Genomic DNA, 24810 nt, shown 5'->3' on the forward strand with positions numbered 1-24810 from the left:
ACCTTTTTTTTGTTACTTGTCGTTCGATACTTACTAATTTATCTTAACAGTGATAATTAGAACAAATGTGGTTTTGTATTCATCTTGAGGTGATTTAGGTTTAGAGTTTCACTCTGAAGCCATGAGTGGTGTTTTTGTACGAGTTGATTCTAAGAGACACTTGTACAGATAAGGGAAGGCTTCTGAACATGTTTCTATATACTTGTATTGCACTATTAAGCATTCGGAACAGCAGATGATATCCATATGGAAAGCATGAGAAACATAAGAAATGCTATATTTGGACAACGGAAAAAAAAGTGTGTTTAGTGGTCTTGCAAAAGCACCACTACAGTTGGCAAGAACACTTTTCTTGTTGACAGTTTTTGCTCAGAAGCCTGAGTCTGAATGCTCATCAAGACTCAACTACACTCTTGCCTTAGATGTGTTCCCCCTGGTAAAGCTGAGGGATGTTTGTCAGACAGTACTCACAGCACAGATTTCTTTGCTATATTAAACCCAATATAAAACTGGTACTTTTCAAATGTGCAATGTGGGATACTTCTGTGAGTTGCTATTCCAGCATTTTCCCAAAGCGCTTAGTCTCCTACAAGATGCTTTCATTGTTGCTTTGATGGGCATTGGTTGGTGGTTGTGTTTTTTGTTTGGTTGGTAAATGACAGAGGTATTGTATTTGTCTTTGATCAGGGAAGTGCTTGTGCTTTCAGGAAAAAAATAGACTTGAAACTGATAAGGGCTTTGTGAGTAACCTTGCAAAATTTCTTAGGCTGCACAACAACATTTTGATTTTTTCAGACTTGGGTGGTAGGCTTTTCTTTTTGGTTGTTTTGGTTTTTTAAGGTCAGGCAGTCAGAAATACTTAGAATCATAGAATGGTTTAGGTTGGAAGAGACTTCAAAGATCATCCAATTCTAACTGCTTGCCATAGGAAGGGACACCTCCCACTAGAACAGGTTGCTCAAGGACTCATCCAACCTGGCCTTGAACACCTCCAGGGAGGGAGCATCCACAATCTCCCTGGGTAGCCTGTGCCAGTGTCTCACCACTCTCACTGGAAAGAATCCTTTCGTAACATCTAATTTGAATCTCCCCTCTACCAGTTTAAACCCATTAATCCTCATCCTTTCATTACAAGACCTTGTCAATAGCCCCTCCCCAGCCCTCCTGCAGGCCCCTTTCAGATACTGGAAGGCCACTACAAGGTCTCTTCGAAGCCTTCTCTTCTCCAGGCTATGGAGCCCCAGCTCTTGTAGCCTGTCCTCATAGCAGAGCTGCTGCAGCCCTCTGAGCATCTTCATGGCCCTTCTCTGGACTCGCTCCAACAGTTCTGTGTCTTTCTTGTGTTGAGGACTCCAGAACTGCACACGCTATTCCATGTGAGGTCTGATGAGAGCAGAGTAAAGGGGCAGAATCCCCTCCCTTGTCCTGCTTGGATGGAAAAAAAAAAATCAAGAAACTAGTGATATGTTTTGGCTCACCTGAAACTTGAGGCTTTTAAAAATAAATATTTTTTTTTCAGCTAAGAAAGCCATCTAATGAATTTAATGGAGAATCATTATAATACAATACTTCCAGTGAAACTGGAAAAACTTAATGTGAAAAGCACCAGAATGTCTGGGACACGGAATATTGAGTCTACCACCCTTGAAAGGGGAGCTGCAGTTTAATCATCCATCCAACATTTTCCTTTGGTTTTCTTATCAAATATGCAACAGCACACAGGAAATGTGCAGTTGTGTGAGGGATGATTTAACAACAACAACAACAAAAAATTGTATTTGCTTAATGGCTCTGGAATGGTTTGGAAGTCATGATGATAATTATGATAATTTCACAGACAAATTATTAGAGAAGGAAGAAACTTGTTTTTGGAGCCCATGGGCTGAGTATCTTTAATCTCCTCCAGCTGTCCATAGTGTATGGTATATAATCTTCTACACAACACACAGAATCACAGAATCAACCAGGTTGGAAGACATGGCCAAAATCATCCAGTCCAACCTAGCACCCAGGCCTGTCCAATCAACCAGACCATGGCACTAAGTGCCTCATCCAGTCTTTTCTTGAACAACTCCAGGGACGGTGACTCTACCACCTCCCTGGGCAGCTCATTCCAATGCCAATCACTCTCTCTGGGAAGAACTTCCTCCTAACATGCAGCTTATACCTCCCCTGGCACAACTTGGGACCGTGTCCCCTTGTTCTGTTGCTGGTGGCTTGGCAGAAGAGACCAGCCCCCACCTGGCTACACCCTCCCTTTAGGTAGTAATGTTTATCTAGCATAGCAATATGGGGAACAAAGTAGTAATAGAAGAAGTGATATGTAGGAGCCTGGGTATCAAATGTATTTGAAGTCTGTGCTGAGAAGCTGCTTCACACTTAAGAGATGGCAAAATTCAGGATTGGAAATGCCAACCAGACCTGGTTAAGCTCTTAAGTCAAATGAGACAGTTACACATTTCTCAATGTTTAGCATCATATTTACATAATTTATCTTAATTGTTAGGGTTTTTTTCTCCCCCAGGAACTTCTAAGGCTATATAAATCATCTGCAGGCAATTCACAACAGCTTTTATGAGGTCCCAATCATGGAGGTACCACAGAAATAAAGCTTGGTGAAATATGAAGCATTTATTAACACAATCTCTTGAAACATCTGGGAAGTTCTTTAATATCTGTGAACTTCACAATGGGTTTTTCTTTGTGCATTTCAAGTGTAGAAAGGGAATAACAATAAGAGAAAGTCATGTTGATTTTTTTCAACTTGCCTTTTAAAAATATTTTTCTTCCTCTGGATGAGGAAGAAAAAGATTATGCACATAAGACTGTATGTGCTTCATCTTAAAGGAACAGTGGAAGGAGAATGCCTTAGCAAATCTGGAAGTCTTTGGTTTCCCTGGGCTGGTAGAAGGGGAGGATTTCTACTTCCATTTTTGATTTGAGATGATCTTCTGGGACTCTGATAGAGCTGTTTTAAATAATAACTTTATAAATACTTTTTTTTTTTAAATGATATTTTAATGCTCTGCTTTCTTTGGAGAAGTAAAGTTTCAGAGAAGTCTTCAAGCTGTATCAGAAATCAATTCAGGAAGTGAATCTGGCAAAGTTAGTTTCTTACAAACAAGATTACGTGAATAGAATGACTGCTCCTATAGACCAATAGATTTCTTTATGATTTCTTTTATGACTGTAAGAGGAAATGTGGTTTTAACTAGCTAGTGCTAGTTAAAGTATAGAGAAATCTGTTGGTATCAGTGCTGGTGCAAATGAACACCAGTACATGGAGATCTCAAGTGCCTAGGAGACATTAAGTAGATGAAGAGGAAAATGTGTATGCGGCAGGAGGGGAAAAGTGTAGTAGAAGTTTAAGGAGAACATTGTGCTGGTGTTTAGCAATGTCTGTCTTGAGAATAATTATTTCTTGGATAATGAACACATTTTTAACTTAGGTGCAGACTTTTGGCACAGAGCAGATTCATTTTGATAAATGCAGGAGAAGATGCTTTGATCAGAGTAAATTATATGAATGCTAAACACAAAGTGTGAATGATCTCATAAGAAATCACAATGACTGTTACTAGCACAGGTTTGTAGGATTGGGTAGGGAGGAAGGAGAGAACAGTCTTTAACTATGGAGTTAGTTTCAAGCAGACTTTAGAAAGTTGGAAAGCTGCTTTTACAGTATCCACCAAAATAGATCTGAAGGTATATGCTGTAAGGTTGATGAATGATATGTTTGAGGGATCAAAGTATTTGTATGTCTGAAATGACAGGATGGTTTGAAAATGTGTTCTTGAGCCTCAACAACAGATTGTTGTGTCTCCTTTCTATTCCTTTTTATTAACTACCAATGGTACATTTGGGATGGAAATGCTCTTACATTGGTTATCAGGTTCTATCTAGAATTTCCAAACAAGGGCTATTTTTTCTTATGGTGGGTCATCTTTTCCCTCTTTTAGTCTATAACGACACAAGAAGTGCCAATTGGAACATCTTAATTGTGTTGTAGTTACAATTATTATAGTTCTTGCTGGGGAACTTTCAGTTCCATTTAATAATAAAAAGGCATTAACGCATTCTTGTATGAATAAATGAGGGAAGAAGTTAAATGGGCAGGAAGAACACTTTCCCCTGGTGGTGTCACATTTATCTGACACTGGCTGTCTTTAGGAGGTTGACACAATCTATTTTAAATAAATTATTTCTAATTTAGCTTCTTTTTAATTTTTCAAACTCTCAGCCTCAAGGCTTAGTTTACTCTCTGCTGTTGCTGATTTGGATCCAATATTTAGCTCTGAAATATTTTGTGCTGTATGGACTTCCATGTTTTTACTGTGTGATTCAACAAAAATGCTTGGATATTTTGTGTTTTTACCATTGTAACTTGCTGATGGCTCTTTGGAGTAATTTGGCTTAATGTATATAACTGTGGCATTCTTGTCAGCAGTTTGAGCTGAGCTGCATCATTGCTGTAACAATTCGCTCACTGCTTAAGCTTTTGAACATTCTAGTCCGTGACTGTCCTAAAAAACTGACCAGCATCTCTGAAGTACACAATTTCTATTATCCTAAGGGTAGAAATGTGAATGGAATATTTAGGTTTTTTGAATAATGTCAGGTGTGTGTCTGTGTGGATAAGTGTTCTTTTTTGTGTACTACTGCTCTTTTGTATCTGTGTACCAAAGATGCCATTTTTATGTTGATATTTGTAGGATCAACCAGATTGGAAGAGACCTCCAAGCTCATTCAGTCCAACATAGCACCCAGCCCTGTCCAGTCAACTAGACCATGGCACTAAGTGCCCCATCCAGTCTTTAACACCTCCATCTTGGATAATTTTCATCCTGCATCTTTCAGTTCTTGAGACTAGCATCTTCACACCCTATGATAAGTTGACAGTAATGAGTGACACCCATCCCAGAGAATGAAGAAACAAAATCATTATCAACTTAGATTGAAGGTCCTCCTTTGAAGGTTATTCTTTGGCAGTTCAGTACTAGGTCCCAAACACTTAGTGTGTGTTTTTGCCACCAATTACGTTTACAAATTGTAATTTAGAATTAGAGTTGAGAAAAGAAACCAATATTAAAAGCAAGGAAGGAAGGAAGTTCCATAATTCAGGTATGGTATATTTTTCCTTTGTATCTCCTCCGTGCAGGAGGGGAAAAAATCACAATGACTCAGGGGACTGCGCTTAGTAAATCTGAGCTTCCCTTTGTAAGATTCGTGAATAGAAGCCAGCTTTCTTCCTTAGGCCATCATCGAAAGCATAGTGATGATAATAGAAAGAGTCAACAGAGTTTGTAGCAGGAACATCCTGAATAAAGTACCAGATTTCAGAGATTGTAACCTTAGATATAGGAAGTCTTGCATTCTTACAGTTTTCACGAGGCAAATCTACAGTCTGAGGACTTTTATGTCATTCTGAGCTTCTGTTCTTATTTTCACTGGTTTCTAACTGAATGAGAAGGTTTTTTTTTTTAAATTTTTTTTTTAATATAGCCTGGCCCTGTTCACAATGGGATTCCAACATTTCCTGTTAGAATACGATTTACCAGGAATTTAATTAATCTCCAGTTCAAACTGTACTGCAGGCCTCTAAAATTAAAAAGAAAAATAAACACAGCAATTAACTTTGAAAGAGAGAGCTAAACTTAGCACTTGAGACTAAAATTACAATAAATAAAGATGAGCCCAAACCAAAATTGAAAAAACGAATGCTAGTGAAGCCTATTATGTTCAAAAGCCAAATACGATTACTGTGTTTTTAATCTTAGGTTAAGAAATAAAGTGGCTCATGATATGAATAGCATAATGCAATTACATAATCTGAGTCCTATCAAACATAAACTGTACCTTTTCTACTGCTGTTTTTCTTAGGGATGTTTATTTCTTCTCCTTCCCTCTTTCTCAACCAAGATGTGATTTCGAAACACGAGCAAATAAATGTCAAATCCTTCTGCCTCTCTTCTGCCATTCCATTTCTGAAATTCTGCCAAACTGAAAATTTCCATTCAGACTGACTGGCATTTGTTGAACTGTTGGGTAGGGTGGTTTTTTTTCCTTCCCTTTTTTTTGTTCCCCCCCCCCCCCCTTTTTTTTTTAAATACTCTTTCTCAAAAGTAGTAGTGGAAACTTTGTGCAACTCTTGCAGTGCCTATTCATGACATTTTGAGAGCAGATGCCTCTGCGGAGCTTTTTCACAATAGGACATATATTTTTTTTTTTTCTGACGACATTCTGAAAACCCCATGCAAAACAACTTCAGTTACTTGTAAATCTTGGTCGAGGGTGTTTACAAACTTGTATGTAGAGCAGGTACCACACAATTTAAGCCAACCCAGAGAAACGCAGACACTTTAAAAAAGGGGGGGAAAAAAAAGCTGAGAAAAGAGTAAATAAGATCAGTGGAAAATTTGTTACATTCTCTACCTCCTTCTCCTCCTTTCAAACAAAAGAGGAGATTGTACAGACTTGACTTCACAAACTCTCCTACTCTGCTACTCAATTACACTTTTTTTAATGATCAGAAAGAATAGGTTGAATAATGCACACAGGGAAATCGATGTAGCAGAATGGCTTATGAGGAATTCCTTATGTAAAAAAGACTTTTCCTATTTACAGTAAGTTCCTCAGCCTGTAATGTGTTACAAAGAAATGTTAAGGCCATGAAATGTTACCATGCTACAAGAATCTTCCTCGCTCTTTGTTGACAGCACACAAGTTCTTTGCTTATTAAGGCAGCAGAGAGTTCTCAGAAGAGATACTATTTTAGTGGTAGAACCTTTTTTTCAATATACAACAATGAAAAGTCGCTGGCAAATTCTTCTATGGTTGTTCAGACCTGAAAATCCTAAACTTGTGTGGATCCATAGCAAGATATTTCAGAGAGCAAGATGCAGCTTTTCTGGGCAGCTTCCTTTAAGCAACAGTCATTTCATATTGTTTACTGCCCTTTGGTGAACCGATGGCTGTAACATCAGCAGCAGGTGGAGCTGGATCATATTTGCCCTCTTTGGCCCTTGTCACACATAACAGGCCTGCAGTTTCACCTCCTGCTTTTAGTTCCTTTTTTGTTTGTTTGTTGGAATGCAGGAGATTTTATGACTTATTCTTCAAAAGTGACAAAAAGCCTTTATGATAAAATAACATCCAATATGAGCCTGCAACTTAAAGGATTGCCCTACTAAAACGCCATCTTTTAAAAACTGAAATTCCTACCATTTAAAGATGGTGTGTTCTTCCCTTCTCTCCCCTTTTTCAGATGCTAATGAATTGCAAAGTTGAGAATGATAGTAACCTTCTGCACTCTACGTGGAGGAAGCCTATAAAATCAGAGCTGAGTTTGGTGACCCAATGTAGTTAGGTCAGAGAAGCAATGAAGTCCTTGAATATGACTGAAATCCTCCCAGCATGCAATATTTGTCTCTCTTATTGATCCTTGAAATGCTTGCAAGAGCCTCATTTTCCTTTTCTTTTGGAAAAACAGAGGTAATTATACTTTCCTATCTTGCTAACAGAATTTGGGAGGTGCAAATGAAAAGTTTTTAAGCACATTAAATTCATGGAATGGAAGTTTTGCTTCCTGCTTCTAAGTGTTCAGTGCCCGTTATGCTCTTATAATTCTAAGGGTTCAGATGTTACTGTGTTGGTATATCCTCTGTGACATTTATTATTTCTGTGAAGACTTGCACAATTCATTTTGGGGGGGGAGGGCCTCTGGCCTGTACTTCCTGAGATCCATTCCACATTATATATAATTTTAAGCTCCATTTTTAGGTGATTTCTTTCCACCTGGAATTTGTTCCCACTGAGGAACATACTCAACACATGGCTAGAATAGATGTTTGGTTCTCAATCTAAACCTTGCTAACATTAGCTTTTCTCACCCACTGCCTACCTGATATCTTCCCTCTCAACTTCACTTTCTCTTTTGGCACCTCTGCCTGCACACACCATGTAGTGCTATCAAAGACTAGCTCCTTGTCTGTCTTGTCATCCTTCCTTCCCTTGTTTTCAATGTGCTCCTCAAGCTTCTTTCAGAGAAGCGCTCTGCCTTTGTCTCTTTGCTATCACCTAACCGAGATATTGTCTTCTTTACATAGTCATTTAATAGCTGTAGAAGCTGTACCCGCAGTAATGCAAACCTGCAGTGTCCCACATTTACCTCTAGGAGTAGTTTTGATCGTTGCTGTAACTACCAACTAGCCCAGTTGATGCAGTAAGAATTTTCCTTGTGTCCAAAAGCTTGGGGTTTTTCGGTCATTATTACCACTTGTTTAATAAATGGAATTGCTTTTTCTTGCAGACCTCTGGCTGCTATGCTAATATCTGTGCTCAAGCTCTGAACGTGTCCAATAGTGATCTTGAGTGAGAGTCTGTAATTCTGAAAGGGCACTTTGTATCATCTTTGTGTCTTGTGGGTGTCAGGCAGGCTTAAATCATGAGCAAATCCATTTAATGTGTGCTGAACAACCTCTGAAGAACAGATTTTCAAGCAAACTTAGTAAACAATCTTTAAGCATCTCTCTTCCCTTTCCTTCCTTCATATTTGTCTTAGATTACAGCTGCATCAGGAGATTTGAGGTTTTCTACCACTCCTATGAACTATACTGGGTCAAAAACTCACATGAAGTGTTTGCTTGATTCTCTCTTGGTATTCATAAGGGAGGACATGCAGATTAAAACCATCTGCCAGATTAGGGGTTGTGCACAAGTTATTTGAATAGCCTGCTATCTAAATGTCTCCTGGGCTACTTCATTACCACTTCATCATTGATGGCCATTTTGTGAGTGTAACTGAAAGGAGAGCAAGCTAGGAACTTCACTGACCCTGCAAGAACCTATCACCATTTACATGTTGTTACTTGATTTATTCTTCTAGTGACACATACATGGCTGTATTAGGTACCTGAGGTAACATACGCCTTATTTTAGTTTGATTTGCTTGGCTTGTCAGCATATGAGCATTGTTGAGCCAGGACAGTGTTGATGTATACAAGTCAATCAAACTGCCATTTAACATGTTTTTCACCCCAACATCAGAAGAAACTTCTTTATAGTGAGGGTGGCCGAGCACTGGAACAAGCTGCCCAGAGAGGCTGTGGAGTGTCTTCCTCTGGAGACTTTCAAAACTTGCCTGGATGCATTCCTGTGCAGACTACCCTAGGTGATGCTGGCTTTGGTAGGGGGTTTGGACTCAATCTTTGGAGGTCCCTCCCAACCTTTGACGTTCTGTGATTGTGTGTTTTCTGGCAGTTTGTAGTAGGGGACTGCTTACTGTTTTGATTGTGATGGTGTGTTGGTTGTGGCAGTATGTTGATCTGAGCATTCTTTCCTGAACATGCTCATCTGCATCTTTCACAAGCCTGTTTTGTAGCATGTGTTCTTGAAGTTTCTACACATGTAGCACAATTTTCACCCTTCACCACTTAAGAAGGAGCTAGAAGCATCCAGGATCTCCACAGTCAATAGAAATAGACTTTCTATTTTCAACAGTACTTTTTTAGTGAAGAAAGTACCATTTTATAGGCAAAAAGGCCTCAGTGAGAAGACAGCAGTTGCCCTTGCAGGAAATACCCCGAAGAACCATTAGCAGAGTGTAAGAGTATGGGTGAGATCTATTCCAAAATTAATATAATTTATTAATTTTGATAATTAGCAATCTCACCACAGAACATGATCTTTAATAATAATAATAAATTCTTTGCATGGTTATGGAAAATATTACACAGAGGGAAATAAGCAGGGAATCTAGAACACTAGCAATAACATTAAACTATTTAGGAAAGAGAATCTTGTGGCAAATACACCACTTGCTGTTGAGGAAGACATGAGAGGCTCCTTTGTGCTGAAGCAGAAGGCACAATAGAATTCAGTTATAGAGAGAATTTAAGAATCTTTACTCACAAAGTATTATCTCCAGGTTCCTGGGGCCAACTAGTTTCCAGACAGTACCCAAACACTTGAAGGGGGATCTGTCAGTGCCTTCATAGCCTTGAGAGGGTGCTAGATCTTCCCAGGCTCTAACAGGGTGCTAGGAAAAAGGCAGACAATCTCTATGACCTGATCCTGGTTCCTCTCGGACTTCAGACTTGGCACAGAGGTGCACAGAGCTTTACAGAGTGCAGGCAGGATGTCTAACAGATGTGCAGAGAGCAGGATGTTGGGAGGTGCTTCTCGCCCCATCATGAGGCACTTAATGCTTTCTCCTGGTAAACTTGAAACACAGCAGGTTTCCAGGTAGTCCAAGCTTGTACATCAAAGCTTTGCTGGTCTGAAGCAGGAGGCAGAGCATGGTGTCAGACCAGAGCCAAGAGCATGTCAGAGGAGAAAAAATACTGCTTGCAACACAGCTCCATTTATATTATTTGCTCCAGTGTAATGGCTGCTTCGGCCACAGAGATTCACCAGCAAGAATGGCACTTTGCCAAAGCAACCATTTTAAGTGAAAACAGGGCTTGCTTACCCTTATTTTGGCAAGACACTCAAAAGTGCATAAACACCTGTGGGTACCTGTTTATTACTTTGGGAGGGCACATAATGCCCTAAGCCCTTGTTTTCCTCTGGCCTTTGCTTCCCTCAGCAGATGGGTGGGGCAATCCAGGACATGTTTTAGGCCTCTTAGCGTCCCACAACACAGAGCCAGAGCAGTACTGAGGTTACTTGGCTTCAACAAATGGGCCAGTGCTCTAAGACTTGCCAGGCCTTCTCCTTCCTAAAGCTTGTCTAGTCAAGCCTAAGTTTGAAGTGTTACTTATGATGAACTAAATAAACTATATTTACATGTCACCTTATTTTTTTTTTTTTTTTGGTCTGGGTTTTTGGGACCTTGCACTGATTGTGGAATATCTTGATTTAAGTTTTCTCAGCTAACATGATTTTTCTATTACATGAAAGTGGACTGAAAATTACTATGCTCTGCATTACCAGGTAGGAGGGCATTTAAATGCAGTTACTTATGGTCGCCTCTAGCTTTGTGCAATGCTAGCTCTAAATCACAATGATGTCTGCAATGTGTTATTAATCCACACAGTCCAACTGGAATTATTAATTTTCTTTCTTTGAAGATCCTTCTTTCCATATACTTTCATTTCCACATCTGATAGTTCAGCATATGGATATAATCTTCATGTGTTTTCTTCCTATTGCTACTTTCATTTTTCCTATTTTAAGTGTCAGTCTGAGTTGCTTCACTTGAGTCAAAGGCTTTACAAAAAGCCATGCTGTTGGGCAAAGTATCTGACCTATTGGTCTTAATGTTAGGTTTAAAAAAAAACTTAAATAATTTATTATTAATAACAGTAACAACAACAATAATATTGATGGTTTTATTTTGCTATTTCATTGTAGGGCAGAAACGTTGTGACAAAACAAGCACTGTTAACCTCCTGAAAGAGTCGGCATCAGCAGGTGAAAATGTGGTCAAGGGTTAATTTACCAGACAGAAGTCTCATTTAATTGTCATGGTTTTGCTGTAGTCAGTTGCATACTTAGTTATTTTATTAAGTCTGCTATAAGCTGTGTTTCAAAAGTTGGGGCTCAATGGTTGTTTGGGCTGGGGGCATCATTTTTGTTGTACATCAGCTGTAAGTACATCACATTTGCAGGGGATATGCCTGGAAGGAGTGGTCAGGCTAAACACTGTCAGAAAACCAGGTAGGATTTTTGTGACTTAATATTGCTTTGCAATTTACTTGCCTGTTATATTTTGATTGTGACTATCCTTCTTCTGAAGGGTTTTCTTTGCTGTAAGCATCATTTTATGAACCAAAAGGTTTATTTTTTTCTGCATAAAGCACTTGTGTTTTGTTATCAAGTCAGTTCATATTATTATTTTAACAATAATGAGTTTAGACTTAGTCACAGCAGATTATGATGGTTTATTTCCTCTTTTGAAAATGTGGTTAAATTCTTCTCACATTTTCCATCAGAAACGGGTGTTTTTCAGATCTTCTATTTGACTTGTCTGGACTTACCTTTTTTTTTAAAGTGTTGTAGCAGTTACTTGTAAGTCCAAAATGTGTCAAATCAAGCAAGAAACATTTATTTCATTGTCCTCTTTCAGGTAAGTGTGTGAAGCATATAAATTGGCATTAAGAAATAGAAATAATATGTAATTTTCAATTTATAGTGTATTTGAACAAGAAAACAAGTATATTGCTTTTAAGGCAGGTACCGCTAAAAAGGCTAATTACTCTAAAGTACTTTTTTTCCTGTAAAATAGGCACAATGCCTTTTTAAAGAATAATTTCCATTTGGTAAAAACTCTTCAGTCATTTCAACTAAAAATACAGTCACAGTCATTTTGATATTGCTACTTAGTTTTCTGAAAGGATTATTTTGAAAGAAATGACACTTAAGAGTGCTGCTTTCTGAAAATAGTGGTTGAAATATCAACATCCTATGGGTTAAAAAAAACCAAAACAATCCCCAAACCAAAGCCAAGTTGCAGGAATTTTTGACAAACATGCAAAACTTACCAAATCATTACTGTGCCCACATCATAGAATCAAACAGGTTGGAAGAGACCTCCAAGATCATCTGGTCCAACCTGTCACCTAGCCCTGTCCAGTCAATTAGACCATGGCACTAAGTGCCTCATCCCGACAGGTGTGACTATTGATGGTACAAGAGTGCATTTCTGGACACAGATCTTGGGGTGGCTTGTGGGTTGTCAGTAGATATGTGGATTAGGTTTTGGTTTGGTGGTGGTTTTTTTCCCAGTAACCACCTACCTCTTAATGAAGTTTCCCTGAGTACCACTCAACACAGTGGAAGAAAGGAGATGAAGATAAAAAGGGCTTCAAAATATCTTTACTCTTCCCCTCCTATGGAGCATGAGTGGAAGAGCTGGCCAAAGGGAAGAGGAATGAAAGAGTTGTGTGGTAATAGCAAGGAATATAGCACATTCTCCTGTCAAGGCACCTTTAATGAGTGTCTTCTCCTGCAGTTACAGGAGTTACAACCCAACCAGGAGCATAGGAGAGCTTGACAGTTGCAGAGTACTGACCTCATCTCGATCTGTAAACTAGGGTTATGCATCTGTGTATGCTGGTAGGTGGTTACAGTGCCAGGCCAGGAGTCTGTGAGGTGCAGGCTATGGTTTAGGGAAGCACAAGATGGGATCTGATGGTGGCAAATTTAACAGACCAAATTTAAATACCTGGTTGGTTTGAGGTCCCTCTGAAACTTCAGTTGAGGTTGTTTTAATTAGCTTATCTGGCTGACATTCATAGAATCACAGAATCAACCAGGTTGGAAGAGACCTCCAAGATCATCCAGTCCAACCTAGCACCCAGCCCTAACCAGTCAACTAGACCATGGCACTGAGTGCCTAATCCAGGCTTTTCTTGAACATTGCAACATTTTTTAGTGTGCTGTTTAAAGACAAGACAATGCATCAGCAAGGTGAGTTTAGAGGAGTATTTGGTCAAGTCTTGCACTTCTAGAGCTGGTCGATGGGTGGCTGAGATATCTACCCACCAAGGCAAGGTAGACAACTGAAGACTGTAGCTTTATTAGCCATGTTGATCCAGGGGTTAGAGTGGCTGCACACTCCCCAGGAACAGATCTGCAGCCCTAGCCTTCCCACAAGGCTATCATCCTGGGTTTAGCAGCTCCTTTAGCCTGGGTAAGGGCATAAACAATAAAATGATGGCCTTTATTATCCAGTAAATTTCATTTATACCTGGAGCATTTGGTAGTTCTATTTCCCTATTAGATCATGAAGTGACTTACTGGAGCAGCGACTCAGACTTGGCCAAGAACTCACTAAAATGATTACAGGTTTATGTAACTTCTAGTGTGTCATTGCTTTTTTTGTCATTTCAGGTGTGCTGGGGTGCATGCATGGAAACGGAAGCAGCAAGAACACGAAGCCCAAGCTGCTGCTGGTGGACAAATTTTTCTCTTGCAAGGTAGTAATGGGAAGGACCAAAGTGGCCAGAACATGATGCTTGTTTGCTTTTTCTTGGGACAGGCCAAGTGGCAAGTGAGTATGAACAGTGAGAAAAGGGGGGGAAACCTCAACCATTGCAGCAGAAAGTGATGTGCCCTAGAACTGTAATTTTCAAAACAAAGTAGTACAGAAGGGGTGATCTGAATGTTGTTAATGCCACTCCAGGCAATTTATGCCAAAGCAGGTTTCTTCATCCACCTTGACACCCTCAGCTATAAAGAAAGCTTTCAGAAAAAGCTGAGGGCAAAGTTGGACTTGTTAGCCTGGTAATTGCTGAACACCATCAAATAATAAAAAACCTGAAACTTTGTGTCTCCCAGCGAGACAGCATCATGAATACCTAAATCTGCCACCTGATTCCTCTGATACCTGGAATTCGCTGCTCAAAGAGAGGACAAATATAGCTGTTATGAAACCACACAATCTGCTTTGGTGCGTTCTGGCAGTGAAGAAAAGGGAAGAGTTTTTTGGACACAGCCCTCCCACAGCCACTCTATACAAAGAACGCTCACTTTCTTTGGGAAGTCCTCTGAAATCCTGAGCTTGATAGGTCCTGGCACCACTGCACTAAAACCTCCCCCCCACCAGATCCGGTGCCTGGATGGTGCCAAATTCTGTCCACAAAACCCAGAAATTATGTCATCCGCGTAGAAATAACACTTGCTTTCTATGATTCAGCTGAAAGGAAAACAACTCCAAAACGCAACCAGGCGCCCTGTGATGCCAGCAGATCCCGACAGAGCCGTGCACAGCCTCCTGGCCGCGCTCTTCTCTTCATCACCTCGGGGCTCCCGCCAAGTTTTGCGGGACTGCTGTGCCGTCAGAAAAGGCGCCTGTGTGCGTGTCGGGGGTGGCGGTGTGCTTGTTTTGCTTCTCGGAGTCAGAGAAGCGAAACTTTTTCTTTTCACAATAAATTATGCGAGGGGAGGGGGTCGCCATGCCACCCGGGGTGAGGTGTGTAAGGGGACACGGTGCGCCCCGCAGCACCATCCCTGGATCCATGCAGCGCCCCCGAGTTGCGATTTGCGATTCCCACCCCGGCGAGGGAGCGGAGGGGAGAGCCGGGGCTCGCCCTCCGCGCAGGCAGCGGGGCCGGGGTGGGGGGCGGCGGGGCCGGGGCGGGCGGCGCGGCGATCCGGCGATCCGGCGGGGGGCGCGGGGAGCCAATGGGCGGCGGGGATCCGCCGGCGCGGCTCGGGGGCCCCTGGAGGAGGAGGAGAGGAAAAACCACGGGATTGAGCTCTGTCAGTGGCGCTCGCTGCTTCCAAGGGGGGAAGTGCCGGGGAATAATTAATGTTTTTATTAAATTTGGAGGGAATTTTTTGCAGCCGATCGCCGCGCGTGGCCTTCAGGTGGGTCTCCCCGGCAACTTTGCCCACTGCCCCGCAGGATTGCGAGGTGGTGGTGGGCTGCAGAATCGATGCTGGGGCGGGGGGGGGGGAAGGCGGCCGGGTGCGTGTGGCGGTGTGTGTGTGGGGGGGTGGGGGTGTGCGTGGCTGCGGCTGGCGGGCGCTGCCGCCGCTGCCGTGAGGTGCGCGGCTCGCCCCGCCGTTCGCCATTACGAGTTGAGCACACGTTTGCCGGAGCCGGGGCTGCCACTTGCGCGGATCGCCCGGGGAATACGGCGAGGAGTGTAAATAAACCCCTGCCTCTCGTCTTGCTTTCTGCTGCTGCCTCGGAGTGCTTTTGCTCCGGGTTTTCCTGGCAGAAGCGCGTAACCCAGGTGAAGGCAGAGAAGGGAGGGTTGTTTTTATGAATGGGACTCTTTGAGGTTAATTAGCTATGCAAATTCTAGCAGTTCATTCACGGCGCTTTTTTTTTTCCCCTTTAAATCTAAAAGCCATCTTGTATTCTCCTCCAGGCTGATTGGAGTCCAGATCCCGAGGAAATCTCCAGATCAAATGCCCAGTAAATAAAACACTGAGCTAAGACTTGTGGAAGAGCTGCAGAATGGATGGATTTTATGACCAGCAAGTGCCTTACATGGTCACCAATGTGAGTGATCGGTTCAAAGTTGGTGTTTATAAACTTGACTCCGACTTGTTTCTGTGGGGGAGTTCTGCAGAGAGTCTCTGCTTTGTTACCGCTGTAGGGGCGACTCTTCATCTGGGAGCTTTGCCTGCAACATCAGCCTGTCTTCCTAGTTATTTCAATAAAGCATCATCTTCTTTGAAAGAGAGTTTTGGGATGATTAAAAAATCATGCACATGATTAGCGGATGAGAGAGGCGAGAGCAGCAGCAGCTGCATTCAAAGTTTCTGGCTGCGTTTGCCTGCAGCGCTCAGAAGAATGAAGTTGAGGCAACCGTTAACATTTTTCTTTTTCCTTTTTATTTTTCTTGTTGACTTTCAGGACGCTGCAAACAACGTTTTAAGTAACACAGGGAAACAAAGCAGCCTATTATACTCTCCTATCTGGGTTCTCCTTGCGTAGTTTACGCAGAGGGGATTGATGTGCTATTGTGTAGATTTGTGTACTTTAGATGCTAAAAATACATGGTTGGTGTTGTGTTGCTGCTTGAACACATTTAATAGATAGGTAGATGTCTACATAGAAATGTGTTGTGTTTAGACACAGGAATCTTTATGAACATGTTAGGTGCTCAGCACTGTCTTTGGCTAGAAATTGCAGGCTGCCAGACGATCCTTTCCCGGTTAGAAAATGTAACTACTTCATGCCAGCTTTCAGTATTCTTGATTAAATGAAAAAAAACCCCGCCAAACCCCTCAGATTTCTGAAGTAACTGATCTTTCCTGTTTATAGAATCCGCGTGGGAGAAACTGTAATGAGAGACCGACAAATGTCAGGAAAAGAAAATTCATTAACAGAGACCTGGCTCATGATTCAGAAGGTGAGGGCTTGTTCCCCCCCTCCCCCCTCCCTTACTTACTAATGCAGAGAAGCTCTTTGAGAGCTATTTATTTATTTATCTCGGAGATAAATATATCTAGATCAATCCGAATAAACAAGACCAGAAAATTGCATTTACTACTGCAAAACAAAATGGCAAAGGCAATAAGCTGACAAAGTTGATACTCTCCTTGGCTCACCCTGTTGTGTTTTTGGTACTTCTGCACATCTGATGCGCTGATATTATGCACTGAGGCCGAGCCTTTGCAGCATCTGACACAGGTTGTGGCACCTAGCTTTTTCAGCTTCAGGCCTCTTGAGATTCAGGGGTTTTCCTCATGTCTTCCACCTTTTAACATCCCTTTCACTGCTGGTAGCAAGACTGAGAATGACGATATAGATATGGTGGTTTTTCACTTTAGTGTTACTGTTAAGCTGTTAACCCGTTCCTGGTGCACTGGTAGAGTTGCAGATCCTGGGGAATTCACTTAAGAAAGGTGTGTAGTGGACAAAGTTTTGGAAGGCCAAAGATTTGTAGCTTAGTGCCATCAGTAGGACTGAGAATCACTCACAGGACGGTAATCCAGCAGTAGGTGCTAACACTGCTTTAGACTATAAGGTCAGTAGAGATGCTGTGCTTTATCCCCCTGCCAAGTACATAACACATACAGGAAGGTACATGTAGGGGTCTATATATACCATTCTGTTAATCTTATGGGGGTGAGGACACATTGATACACTTTTCAAACCCCCTGTGTATTTGTCTAGAAAAGTTTAAGATAGACTGAAAAGTCAACTTTCTGGTTTTCAGTTACATAATTTCTCAACATGAACATGAGGTATCAATCCACTGAGTAAATGAATAGCCTCTGTCATTTCAGTGTATGTAAATAGTTATCTGTCAACATTTGTAAAAGAGGAAGTCTCTCTCAAAATACAATAAATGAAAAATAAACCATTTGTCAGTTGAAATATCCTACTTAGCCTCAGTAAACAGAGTTTTCATAACTGAGTTTCGGAGCTTTGCAAGTAAGCTGAATGCTGCTCCGGTTGCACCTGTTAAGAGCAACCGATTTCAGTGAATTGCAAGGAAAGATAAGCTGCTGCAAAACTCAGTCCATGGAGAAATTGGTTTCACTTTAAAGGAAGCACAATGAGTACGGCATCGAGAAAATAGTGGTGTTTCTCTTGTCACACAAAGTAAAACGTAAGGGGAAGCTTCCCATTTCTGTTTACCGTTGCAGCATCTCAGGTCTCTGATTGAAAATTTTTGTGGTTGTTACCACCCTACTAATAAAAATACTCAGTTGTTGCATGGGCAGAGCTCCTGCTGAAGTCTGAGAGAGCAGGTATTGCAGGAGGAGGCCTGAATTGTGTAAGGAGAAATAGTTCACCTGTAAGATAGATGATAGTTTTTAACTTCACAATGTGTTGTTCAATGAGCCTTTTACACTACAGAGCTTAGTTAAGATTCTGTTTATTTCAAGAGCTGTTAAAATAATACAGTGTTATTTTTTATTAATAAGTGTAGAAAAAACATTAACTGCAGCCCCAAAATAACTACTTTGCGTGTTTGACTGCCAAAATAGAGATCACATACACTGTTCTTCAGGAAAAATACTGTTTTGAGGCCATTTTAATCTTATGAAAGGATTAAGGGTGTGAGTCTCTTATCCCTGTCTTTATCTTTTTGCAGAACTCTTTCAAGATCTGAGCCAATTACAGGAGACATGGCTTGCAGAAGGTAAGGGAAAAATTGCTTGTAAAAAGAGGAAAAACAACTCTGGAGGGGAAAAAAAAAGTCCTGAACTTGCTGTCTTAATGTTCAGCCCAATTAATTGAGCTCTAAAAGAGCCACCTCATGTGTCATGCATACATTAGAGCCTCTGATGAGTTTGTCTTTGGGGACTCTGGGGCTGCTCTACCCAGTGTCATCACAAATTACCAGGAGAAATTGCTTCCAGCTCACAATCACATCTGCTTTTGGCAAGAACTAATGCACCAAGACTTCAAGTTCTAAGCCTCTGTTCAGATTTTAATTGCAATTGATCAGGTTTATATTATTGTACCTCGAGAGACTACATACAGCCAGAACTGGGCTTGCTGTTTCCTTTAGAGCAGCACATATAATTATTTGGTGTTCTGGTGGAGTACTTTTCTGATGGCAGAAATTAGTTTCTCTGGGTTCATCGGGACGGGATGCTTCAAGATTTAAGTGCAAGTGTCTTCTTTCCACCTTGTTCACAACACAGAACATTAGGTGTGTATGGAAATACTTAAAAAGTACTGTTTCTTTTGTTGGTGTTTTAATTTTTTCCTTTTTCTCAGAAACCTTTAAATATTTTGCATGTTCTGTCTTTGTGTTTGTAGTTGTGAGATTGTGTACTGTGTGATTAGAAAACTGACATCGGTCTGTTGTACACCTGCTTGTGCTTTTAAGTATTTCAAATCTTGCAGAGCACATTCTACTGAAGAGAGAAGGTTTAAGTGCAATAATGCAGAAATCTGAATTTAGAGTAACTGTTGAGAGATTCATTTAACAATAACAAAACATGAGCTGCTGCATTTAGACAACTTTAACAAGATGCAAGGTAGCTTTCTGCTTGTCGAAGTGTGTTTGTTCTCTTCAGCAATATTCTCTGATTTTTGTTTTCCTTTGCTATTTCCAATACCATTTATTTAAAGCTCAAAGATTTCTATGCATTGTCTATTGCTAATGTTTCTGCTTGGGATTTTTATGTAAACATGCTTTTGATGCAAATGAACTTAATAGCTCCAAATCGATCCTGATTTAAATGAATGTGAGTATTCACATATGTTTAATTTTTACTGGACTATGCACAGCTGTTTTGTAGAATTGATGTTCATTGGTTTTGTGTTTTTTTTTTTGGAAAGAAGGGTTGTCGGGGTGAAACGTTTGTTGGTTTTCATAGAAAGAGGCAAATACTGCTGGTGACTGCCTGCCTACATACTGATTGTGTTTTTACAGTTTTGTATGTAGTTAGTCAAGTTCTTAACCTGTAAGTACAAGTTGTGGGATATTGTTTATTTTACTGACAGTTTTATTCTGGCATTATTTTTGGAATGTAGGCTTTCTGTATAGAATCAAAAAGTCATCTGGAATGGAACAGAGAATATATTTTTATGAATTAGTATGCTTCTTTCCTAATGCTTGAAAGCAGGATGTCCTGTACTGAGAGCTTTTTTTGTAACAGAATGATCAGATATAACAGCAACTGTCTCCCTGTGTTAGTTTTCTTAAGGATCTCTTTATTTTGTATCATCTCATTCACTCTTAACAAGCCAGAAGTATGTTAAAATACTACCCAAAAGATAGTACTTTTTGTTGGAGGGGAGAAATTTTAGTTTGATTTTTTTTTTCAACTGGCACAAGTGTTTTTGTTTCTGAAAATGATTAAATGTCTTTGATCATAAGTCAGGAAAATGCAGGCAGATTCATAATGCATGTGCAGATAATAATGTAAGTTTGAAAAATAACATGGAATTTAAAACTGATGAAATCCTTTCTGTAGGTACATAAATTACTCTAAGTGCAATTTTTACTTGGGAGGCACTGCTTATTTTAGACTAGAATGAATTGTTTGAGAGTCTTTTCTCTTCAGCTGAGTCTATTTCACTGAATAAATTTAGATAGATTTTGAGAGAGAAACCTGTGCCTAGTCCTGTGTCAGCTAGATTGAGGAAGCTTTGTAAAAGCAGATAGCATCATGTGGTAAGTATTTAAAAAGGGGGGGAAAAAACATTATCTTTTCATCTGGGAGAGGATACTAAAGCTAAATACTACGTTTTTCCCACAGCATTTTACAAACTAAGTGGAATAGATTTTTCAGTGCTCTAGAAATACTTGAAATCTATATGTTTCAGGCCACGCCATGTTTTTAGCTGTTCCGTAAAAAAACAAACTTGGTACAGCTTTCCTAAAGGCTAACTAAGCCGGAGATGGAAAGTCAAGAAGAGAAAATCAAATACTAAGCTATTCACTTGATCCCAAATTTCCATTAAACAAAACCCACTCCAATCAACTTTTGGTCGTCTTTACAATATGCTGGTGTTTGAGGATATTGTAGCTCTGCTCAAGTGTCTACATGGATGAGCTTAGCCAGGAAATAGATTTTGAAATCAGACTTGTTTACTCATTGCTAGATGTGTCCATTTATGTTCTTCTGGACCTTCATAGGCTAGGAGTCTGCCAACTTGGCAGCACCAGTAATGTTTACATATTTCTTTTCATAATGCTGTGGAGCCAGGGAAATGACCATGAAATTTTAAAACATCTTGACCCTCTTTAAGCAAAGCAGTGGCAGCTGACCAGGTTTCTCCCACGAGTTCAGATCCCCACTGGGGAGTAACCAGGTCAGAAATCTACTTATTAGTTAGGAGAAGAAAGTGAGTTGCATTTTATGGCACACAGAGAAATGCCTGTGGAATAATTTTTTGTTGTTTTGCTTTTCCTGACTCTATTCTTTTTACATCACGGACTTTAGCCTGGAGATTTTTACAGTTAGTGTCACCTGTGACAAGTTGGTGGTAAACAAGGAAACAGAAATGTATTCTATCCGTGTTGCAGATGGTGGCATATTCATGTGTATTAAAGAAATAAACCAAAAGATAAAGAGTTAAATAATCTCTTGAATAGAGTACTGTTTTGTAATTAAGAAGCTGAAGACTACTTACAGAAAACTTTCAAATATATTCCACTAGCTGCATACTAGGTTTTTATGAAAATGGGTTTTGCTTCTTACTCTGTGTAGCATTAGCTATGTAAGAAAGAATCTACACTGTTTGGATGTATGACTTACTTTGAGTAAAGTTTCCTCATGTCAATTATTATGCAAGACAGAAGATAGATTATAACTGTTTCCTGAAGCTAGAAATTGAAAGTGGGAAGCCTTTAATAATTGTTTCAACCTTCGAACTTGAAAGGAAATGGTTAAAACTGCCTATTGTTAGCCAAGGCAAATATTATTCAGATATTATCTCCTGTTTCATATTTAAATAGCTTGATGGCAACATTTTGTCATGATAATATTATAAAATGACTTTATTGATTCTGTATATTTGGAATCAGATGGGTTTTGGCAGATAGCAATTGTTCACTGACTTGGAAAAAAAAGGTTCAAATATTAATCTACTGTTATCTCATCATGGTAGCTGTTACTTCTTATTCTGGGATCAAGTGAAGAGTGAGGAAAAATTCTTAGTTGAGTGAGTGTCTCCTTTCCATGGCAAAAGCATTTGGTTCGGGGGCAATAATAGATTAACGCAAATACAGGTTTTTTAATTTAAAATGAATCTTTTCAGATAGGAGTTTCTGCTGCAGCTTGTTAAAGATACGTAAAAGGCATCAGAAGCAAAGACATAATGAATTTATGCACTAGATCTGCTTCTTGGATGGTAATAAACTGAAAAGTAAAAGATAATGTTCTTTGGGTGGCTTGGAAAAAATACAAGAAGGTTAAGTGAACTGTGAAGTGGTTTGGAATAGTAGCTACAGGTAACAACAGATTCATGCCATTGCTGCAGCTTAGCCAACTTGAGCGGATGCCTACTACAAGCTAACAGTATTTAAAAGCCAGTTCTTAGTATCTGAAAGCAAGCTGTTTCGCTCTAATAATTAATCTCCAAATTGGGAATGAACTGTAGGAGCTAAGTTTCTGCACTCTGGTGTTCAATCGTGAAGGATGCACCAACACCGCAGTGATGGCCAAGGTGGCGTTGACTTCTAGTTTGTTTCTTAAATGAGGAAGTGTGAAAAGGAGTACTTTCCAGTTCTAAAATGATGAGTTTTAATGAGAGAAAGCATTAGACCTTCAAATATTAGTCTAGTTAGAATGGCTTTGTTTAAATCAGTGAAGATGTGTCGCAGCTTACTCTGGCTAACTGCCTTTCTGCTGCTAGAAGTTTGGAAAATTTACTCAGAGTAAGACAAACGCTATGTGGCCATATTTAGAAAAACAAGCCAACTACTTTTTTATAGGATCAAAACCAGTCAAGAAATTACACTTCAATGTCTGTTTTTTTGGTAAAGTCTCAGTAATTTACAGGCTGGTATCTGTCTGATGTGGACAGACACTCTAAAAAGTGAGCAAAAAGATTTTTCAGATTAATAATAAGAGAGATTTGGCTTTCATATACTCATAACTCTTAAATATCTGTGCACAAAACAAGGAGGCAACTTAGAAAATGAGGGGAGGGAGGGGAGTGTTCTTTGAAAAAGAAATCCAAAAGAAATAAAACTACCAGAAATCTAGAAGCCTGAAAGTCTCTGTAGTAATAAACTTTTTAATGTTTTTCTTGTTTGGTGGAAAAGCAAATAAATGCCTTTTACTCAAAATAATAATTTTCAAAGGCGTGGTGGGGTTTGCTAACCAGGAGGGATGCAACAAAATGTTAAATCTCTCTGTTCCCTTTTAGCTAACTTTTTTTTTTGTGCTCAGTTTTAGTATAGCAGCAAATGAAGAGCAGATTCTGCAAACCCATCTTCATATTCCTAGGGATTATTCACATAAGGAAGAATTTTTGAGATCTGGAGTTAGTTTTGAACTGCGTTTAAGTTTATTAGTTAGAGCTTCTCACGTTATGTAAAAAGGGGCTTGGGTTGTTTTGACAGCAAATGCAGTGCTTATAGGAAATAGTTTTTTTGTTTTTTTTTTTACTATCTGGAAATTTGTCACTGTTTTGCCTCCTGAATGCTCCTTTGTTAGAAACAGTTGTTCCCTGGGCAAAGGAAAAAACCAAAAAAAAAACCCCAAACAGAGCAACAACCAAGCCTCCCCCCTCCTAGCTCTTTCAGGAATACTTAAATTTATACCATCTTTCAGAAGTGACAATGAATCAAAGAAAACTCTTAAGACTTATTACTGGTGAGGCCCAAAGTCTTACTTCTGCTGAAGCCAGAATACTGCTGTTCACATATAATTTCCTGTCAATTTTGATTTCTTTTACCACTTAGAATAAATGGATTGATATTTTAAAACGAGTTGCTCTTAGCTCTAAAAGTGAAGTGTGAGGTCAGAGAACACAGTACCACAGGAAGCGTTCTGCTGCCCAAAATAAAGTTTTAAGTGAAGCGAGGAGGTTTGCAGCTTCTTGTTTTTCTGGAAAGTTTCCGTTTTGTTTTTTTAACTGGAACACCTTTCCCTGGAGTACAGCTGAGCTTTTGGAAGCAGTTTGTGGCTGGGAAAAGGAAGAGTTAAATTTCAGCCCTTTATAATTCACTTAACTTTTCATTTTTTAAATAACGTTCCTCAGCAGGTCTGTGCTGCATCTTGAGACAAAGCAGTGAAATCAGTGTGTTTATGCCTAAAGTTCAAGTTTACTTTGCTGTAGCTTTCTGGAAGGGTGTGACATGAAAAGCTTGTGGTTGAGGCCACATGGTTCATGCTGGACTGTGTTTTTGTGAATGGAGGCAGAACTCCAGTTCTGACTGCTTGTCTTGAGGAATTGCTTCGGAGATCAGCTGTCTCATTCACTGGCAGAAAGAATGACTCATACATCTTCTGCCTTGTTTGGCTCCAGGTCATTGTTACAGTGGATAGAGCTGGTTTTAATTAAATATTAACTCCTTTTGTCCTGGATGCTTGTTAACGGGGACTTTTTATTTTTGTTTACTTGCACTGAAAGCAAGCTAAGAGGCCCTAGGTCGAAACCTTTTCTTTTCTTTTTGGTTTTTTTTTTCCCCCCCAAATTGCTTTTGCTGTGAGTTCAGCTTTTGAAAGGCTTTCTTAAGCCCTAAAACCAAGTCTGAAGTATTTTCACGTTGTGACTGTTTGCTTTTGGCAAACTGATTTCAGCTCAGTAGGTAGCAAAACTGTAAAATCTAGACAGATAACATCCTCAAGATCATCATTAACATTTCTGTGCACTTCCCACATCCTCTCGAGACATTATAGCTGTAGTCAGAAGAAAAAAGGAAAAACTTTTGGTAATAATGTAGGTTGAGCTGGGTGGTTTATGCTGCAGATGTTGTCTGCTTCAGG

General features: G+C 40.0%; 1 protein-coding gene across 5 annotated transcripts in view; it reads left to right on the forward strand.

Moving 5' to 3' along the window:
- ETV1 (ETS variant transcription factor 1) overlaps window positions 1-24810 on the forward strand; it is a 126925-nt gene that overhangs the window by 41209 nt on the left and 60906 nt on the right. Inside the window, exons 2-6 of one of the 5 annotated variants that reach the window (XM_064167253.1) lie at window positions 11353-11412; window positions 13834-13993; window positions 15822-15955; window positions 16724-16811; window positions 18507-18554. In XM_064167253.1, coding sequence (XP_064023323.1) covers window positions 15911-15955; window positions 16724-16811; window positions 18507-18554 — 181 coding nt within the window. In that variant the 5' untranslated portion in view covers window positions 11353-11412; window positions 13834-13993; window positions 15822-15910. Of the gene's footprint in view, window positions 1-11352; window positions 11413-13833; window positions 13994-14881; window positions 14915-15135; window positions 15313-15546; window positions 15684-15821; window positions 15956-16723; window positions 16812-18506; window positions 18555-18744; window positions 19071-24810 lie in introns of those variants that run through there. The other 4 variants (XM_064167254.1, XM_064167256.1, XM_064167255.1 and 1 more) reach the window with 4 other exon arrangements.

Source organism: Pogoniulus pusillus, chromosome 28 (assembly GCF_015220805.1).
Source record: "Pogoniulus pusillus isolate bPogPus1 chromosome 28, bPogPus1.pri, whole genome shotgun sequence".
NCBI classification, from domain to species: Eukaryota; Metazoa; Chordata; class Aves; order Piciformes; family Lybiidae; genus Pogoniulus; species Pogoniulus pusillus.